This window comes from Crocuta crocuta, unplaced genomic scaffold (genome assembly GCF_008692635.1).
Source record: "Crocuta crocuta isolate KB4526 unplaced genomic scaffold, BGI_CrCroc_1.0 scaffold124, whole genome shotgun sequence".
NCBI classification, from domain to species: domain Eukaryota; kingdom Metazoa; phylum Chordata; class Mammalia; order Carnivora; family Hyaenidae; genus Crocuta; species Crocuta crocuta.
The window spans coordinates 1877084-1883408 of NW_027551573.1; the positions used below are offsets into that span (position 1 = coordinate 1877084).

At 56.9% G+C, this 6325-nt stretch overlaps 1 protein-coding gene across 1 annotated transcript in view; it reads right to left on the bottom strand.

Moving 5' to 3' along the window:
* The window catches only part of DRC7 (dynein regulatory complex subunit 7), a 22838-nt gene that overhangs the window by 1173 nt on the left and 15340 nt on the right, over positions 1–6325 (bottom strand). Inside the window, exons 9-15 of the mRNA XM_077751386.1 lie at positions 5998–6070; positions 5030–5158; positions 4717–4845; positions 2999–3219; positions 2003–2218; positions 1200–1442; positions 161–355 (exon numbers count right to left, since the gene is read on the bottom strand). Of these exons, the coding sequence (XP_077607512.1) occupies positions 161–355; positions 1200–1442; positions 2003–2218; positions 2999–3219; positions 4717–4845; positions 5030–5158; positions 5998–6070 (1206 nt within the window). The remainder of the gene's footprint in view (positions 1–160; positions 356–1199; positions 1443–2002; positions 2219–2998; positions 3220–4716; positions 4846–5029; positions 5159–5997; positions 6071–6325) is intronic.

Sequence of the window (6325 nt, forward strand, 5' to 3'; positions counted from 1 at the left end):
AGGAAGGACAACTCCGTCTTTTGGCAAACTCCATGCCCTGCTAGACTCGTTCCCCTCACTGGTCCCTCACGAGCGCCAGAGATGGCGAGCAGACAGCCCCGGCTCCGTTTTCCGGATGAGGAGGCTGAGGTTCCCTCCCCGGCCCAGGCCCTGGCCGCACCTTCTCGAAGCGGGCCTGGATGAGGTTGGCCTTGTCGATGAGCCGCTGCTTAAAGTCACTGAGGCACTCGTCCTTGACACGCATGGCCTGCCAGCGTGTCATCTTCTCATTCGGCGGGAGCTGTGCCAGGAAGGGGGCCAGATAGTCCAGCTGGGCCTCCATCTGCCGCAGGTGCTCCTCGTGCATCACGCGCTCCTGTGGGCAGTGTTGGGGGGCGGGGGTCAGCTCACCAGCAGGAGCTGCAGAGGCCTCCTGCCACGCTCTGCATCAACATGTGACGACACAGAACTAGGCCTTAAATCCAGATCCCAGGGCCCAGTGCCTCTGGGACCGAGGCCGTGGAGGGGCCAATGTGCTGGCCCTCGTGGCAGTTGTCACAGTTGGTGACAGCCAACGCCCCACACCTGAATTCACGTCTCTCGGCCTGAGCCTCGGCAAATAAGCGGCGCTCAGCAGATGCTTGTTCAATAAATGGTAATGGTGATCATGGTAATGGTAAAGCCCAAACTGCCAGTAACTCCTTTTTTCTCTTTCAGACCCAGTCTTCTGGCCCGCACCAGCCAAGAGCCAGTCGTCTCATGCCCTGTCCTGCCTTGGCAACTGCAAACTAGTTTTAGAAACCTCCACACTTGGGTGAAGGGGATCTAGGAGCTGGCCCTGAAAGCCCAGCTGGGCCTTGCAGCCCGGCGGTATCAGCTGGGCGTCCTGTGGCCAGAGTGGGCTCGCTGGGGCCACCAGCCCACGTCCTGACTTTGAGGGGAGCCCTGGGTGGAGGCGGGTACACAACTTCCATTATTTTCCCATGCAGTAGAGGCCTTGGCTTGGCCACAGCCCTGCAGGAGGGGGCAGACCTTCCGGATCCTGAGCGCTGTTCGGTGTTCATCACAGAACCAGTCAGCTCAGCAGCAAGGATGACCACAATGGTGTCAGTAGCTTCATCCCCTGTAAGGGGCTCCCCGGCAGAGTCCCTATTACCCTCACTGCCCTGGCGCCCTGGTCGGGGGGGGAGGTCCAGGAAAAGCCGGGGCCTGGGGCTCACCATGGCCTCCCGATATTCTTTGCTCTTCTCGTTGCGCTTGGTGTCGTAGATGGAGATGGTCAGCTTGTGCTCCTCCTCCTCCTCCTCTCGAAGCTTCAGGATCTCCAGCACCTGAATTGGGAAGCGGGGGATGGCATGGTTAAGGTGCCCTCNCTGATGTCTGGACAACTTCTCCTCATTCCTCAGCTTCATCATGGCCTCGTACTGGTAGAGAAGCTTCTTGGTGTGCTCCATGGGCTCCACCTGCGACCACCACCACCACAGTGACAAGGAGAAGCAGCAATGGCTAAGGGCAGGGGCAGGCTCTGGAGACACACTGCTTGGGTTCAAATCCTCCCTTGCCATTTTCTAGCTGTGTGACAACAAGCAACTTGCTTGACCTCTCTGGGCCTCAGTTTCTTCATCTATAACCACAGATTATAGAAGAAAATGAACTGGAAGCTCAGAGGGACTCAGGACTGTGCCAGGAGAGCGAGGAAAGCCAGCTCCTCAGAGGTGGTAGGACCTTCTCCTGCTCCAGTGTTGGTCCCGCGATCTGGGCTCTGCTTTGTCTAGGACTGGTGGGGAAGGGGCAGTAGGGAGAGTTGCCTTTCTTGACGGGAAAGGGGGAGATTTTCAGAGGAGCTGCAAAGATGATTGATGGTCCCCAGATGGGAGCTCTTGATTTTCCCAAGGGGCAGAGATGACCTTCCGGGCTGGGAGCCATGGGTTTCCATCCCAGTTTCCCCAAGTTGCCGGGATGGCCCCAAGGGCCCCGGGAACTTCCCCTGGCCCGCCCGGCCCGCCCCGGCGCCCAGGCCCACCTCAAAGCTGATACACATGTCGGGCGTCATGATGATCTTGTTGCCCTTGCTGTCCACCTCGGTGCGCCGCAGGAACTCACGCTTGGAGGCAGTGATGTGGTCGTCACGGCAGTGGTAGTGCAGCTGGATGCGCTCGTCCAAGATGAGAAACACGCGCTCCGCCACATCCTCGTCTGCGGGCTTCTCGGGGTTGCGGTCGAACCGCTCCGTGATTTTCTGGGAGGCCAGATCATCATAGGATGGGGGTGGGAAAGGGGCTCTCTGGCTACACCCCTGAGGGTGGAAGTAGAGGACCATCAGGGACACTGGGCTTTGGGGGCTTTGGGGATTTTATGTGGAGCAGCCCTTCCTAGCCAGACAGTGGCTCTCTGGCCCCGGTGGTTCTCAGCACCAGGCCACCGCAGCCCTGACTAGTGCTGCATTCCTTTTCTAGCTCTCTCCACAAGATGCTATTTGCTCACCTCCAGAGATGGGGACCTCATCACCTCTCCAAGCACCTTGCTTTATCATTAAACATCCCTTACCACTAGGAAGGGCCTGTTTCGCATACAGCCGTTAAACACAGTTGCCAAATAATTTATAATGATGTAGAGAAAAAAGTGCACAGTTTAATGTTAAGTGAGTGATGTGGGGATTCTACCTTTGCACGCACGTATGCCCCCCTCAACACACACCAAAGTTAGACTTAAGTTAGACTCTCAAAACCAAACCTATTAACACATGGTAATATCTGAGAGATACCATGCTGAGATATTTTTTACTTTTCTCATTATATTTTTCCATATTTTCTAAATGTTTCATCATGCATGTGCACTTTTTATAATAGTAAGGAAATACATCCGTGGCCCAGTGGCATCTGGCAGCCTCAGGTTCGTAAAACAGGAGTGGGCACTCGGGAAAGATGTGGCCCCAGAGTCGGAGCTGGCCCTATCCCAGAGTAACCGTAGCCTCCTGGAGAGAGTGGGCACCCTGTCCCCAGGCCCGGTGAGTGCTTACCACCATTGGCCGGGGGTTTGACTCTGCGCTGTTCAGAGCCAACTTCTTGACCCTGTCCCCAAAATTGACGTGGCGGTAGGAAAGGAAGTCAGCCCGTCCTCGGTAGTACTCCGTCATCGTCTTGGGCGTTTCCTCCCGCTTTACCAGCCCGTCCACACGGGCTCTGTCGTAAAACTCCATGACGCGGTCCATCTCAGGTTGCATAGACTTGTACGAGTGCACTGCAGTGGAAGGCAGGGTCCGGGAAGTCAGCGGTGTGAGCCCGGGAGCTCTGGCCACTGGCTTGAGAACCCAGCCCCAGACCCCAGGGAGAAGGCAGGCCCATAAATGCTCACGGATGAGCACAAGTTCTATAAGCAATCCCCTACTGCTGGGTATTCAGGTTGCTTCTATCCTTTTCGTTATTATAAACAACACTGCAATGAACCTCTGCATCATGCATGTTTCACTCTTGCCCATTATTTGCTCAGGCCAAATGACCAGCAGTGCTACTGCCGGTCAAACAGCATACATAGTTGAGGGGCACCTGGGTGGCTCAGTTGGTTGAGCATCCGACTTTGGCTCAGGTCTGTGATCTTACTGCTTGTGGGTTTGAGCCCCGCGCTGGGCTCTGTGCTGACACCTCGGAGCCTGGAGCCTGCCTCGGATTCTGTGTCTTCTCTCTCTCCCCCCCTCCCCTGCTCGTGCTCTCTCTTTCTCTCTCTCAAAAATACATTTTAGGGGCACCTGAGTGGCTTAGTCGGTTAAGCGTCCGACTTTGGCTCAGGTCATGATCTCACGGTTTGTGGGTTCGGGCCCCATGTCAGGCTCTGTGCTGACAGCTAGCTCAGAGCCTGTTTCAGATTCTGTGTCTCCCTCTCTCTCTGACCCTCCCCTTCTCATGCTGTTTCTCTCTCAGAAATAAATAAAACATAAAAAAATACATTTTAAAAACAGTAAAAAAATTTTTAAAGCATAGTTGAAAGCTACTATTGATTATTTTGCCCAAGTGCTTTCCAGAGACGTTGCACCAATTTTCTGTCCTACCAACAGTGACAGAGTGCAAGTGTCTATGGCTTCACTCACACCCAGTAGGACCACTTTCTTCATCTTTGCCAACACAAGGCCTGTAAGATGGTCCCTTATGGGTTTCCTTCCTTCCTTCCTTCCTTCCTTCCTTCCATCCTTCCTTCCTTCCTCCCTCCCTCCCTCGCTCCCTCCTTCTTCATTTCAACCACCGAGTAAGACTGATCATTTTTTAAGATGTATATTGACACTATGGTTTTCTTCTGTGAGCCTTTGGTTAGGGCCAGTGATTCTCTTCCGAAACATGTCCCCTCACTTCCCAGACTCTGCGGCTCACGGCTGCACCTCCGCCCCCTGCCGCATCGCCCTTGTGGGGACATTCCTTGGTTTTATTGCTCACATTCTGACCCCTTGGAAATATGACCCCCCCCCCCCACCACCACTGTGTGCCTAGGCCTAACCACAGAATGGGCATGTGGCCCTGGTGTCGACTTTCCTGGAGGAACATTTGTCACATTTCCGTGGATTTTCTGCACTTTCCCCAACTGCCCACACATCTGATTTGCTTAGGGAGCCAGGGGCCGTGAATGGTGCTTGCCGCGCACAAGCCCTGTGAATACTTGGTTACTGGTCCCTCCCAGCACAGGCCAGCCATGCAGAGGCTGCCTCAGGGAAGAAGTGTCCCCACTCTGGGCTCCTAGCTGGACACTCACTGCGCAGAGCCTGGGGGTGGCCCGGCTTGAAGTAGTCAATATTCAGGCCCGTCCTCTTGTTGATGTGTTTCAGCTCCAGCATGTCCTCTCGATTCTGAAACCACTCCTTGATCTCCAAGGTCTCGGTACCTGCAGGGCCCGGTGGGTGCTTAGTGCCGCCAGGCCAGCTCCCTGGCTTCTGTAACCCTGCCCAGCACAGAGGCCGGCAGGGCCCACGCTCACACCATGAGAGTGGCAGCGACGTGCCCCAGGGCACACATCATGTCGGGGACCCCAGCTCTCCTGCTCCCATAGCCAGGGCTGCCCCACTTACACTCTAAGTCCTCGTAGGTGGTGAGGCGGCACACGAGGCCATTGCTGTTGAGATATGGGGCCCATTTCTCCAGCTTCGCCCTCTTGTACTGGATCACCTTCTTCCCATTTGGGCAGCGGGTCTCGAAAGCTGCAGAAACAGAGCAGGCTGGGGTCACTCCTCCCCTCCTCCACGCCCCCAGCCACTCATCCAGCCGCTGTCCACTGTGCTGATCTGCTAAACTCCTCCAGGCCCCCAGCCCGCTCCAAGGAGATGGAGCAAAGTGGTCACAGTGTGGCTCTGCCCTGGGGGAGTTCTCAGGTTTGAGCCTGACCCCTGGAGCTGTGATCTTCCACACCACCCACTCACTGCCAGAAACACTATCCCCTCCTGCCCTTACTGGGCTGACTTCGGATCCCTCCAAACTTAGCTTAGACTCCTCCTCCTGGAAGCCCTTCTGGCCCACCTACTCCCAGCCCCAAAGTGGGAGGCTGGGCCGGGTGCTCCTCCCCTGGTTCCCATGAAGCCCTCGCTAGCCCTTCCTGCCCGATTAGAATAGCCCACGCCCTCGCCGCGGGTCTGGGTCTAGGCACACCCAGACAGGCACCTCGGCGCCCGGTGGATGTCAGCACGGGACACGAGTGTGTCTGCCCTCCTGCTCTTCCTGGTCCTGACACCTCCACTCCCCTGTGCCACCTGGGTACTAGGCTTGGCCTCCTCCTGGCAGGGGGGTGAGGGAGGGGAATGACTGTGTCCTGGTCCTCTGTCCTTTAGCACCCACTCTGTCACCCAGCGCAGGTTAACTGAGCCCCATCCAACATGCCAGACTGGTGTCAGGCCCTCGGCCACAGAGCTGACTGCGTGTGGCAGAAGGAAGGACAAGGGCGTGACAGACGGCAAGAGGGGTGGAAATGAGGGGCTGGGGCAGCCGCTGCCGGCTCTCCCCGCACTGGTCCTGGGGGGGCGAGTGAACACACACGTGCCTGTACCTTCTGGGGAAATCTCAATCTGCTCCACCCACGAGGACGGCATGTCGAAACTCTTATCCTCATCCTCCTTGCCCTGTTGGGAGAGGTGGGGAGGGACAGGCTCTGGTCAGGGCTGCACCTTGCACAGAGCTTCTGTCTTGCCCCCCAGGGCCAAGCCACAGTGGCCGTGAGCTCCCCCCAGGGAAGCCAGAGGTCCCGGACAGTTCTGACCTGGCATGACCCAAGGGTAGAGAGGAAGAGGAGGTGGCCTAGGAGCCCTCCCTTGACCCACCTGGCTAGGACAGCAGTCCCCTGCCTTGCGTGTTCCTCTCCCCCCCCCCCCACCCGC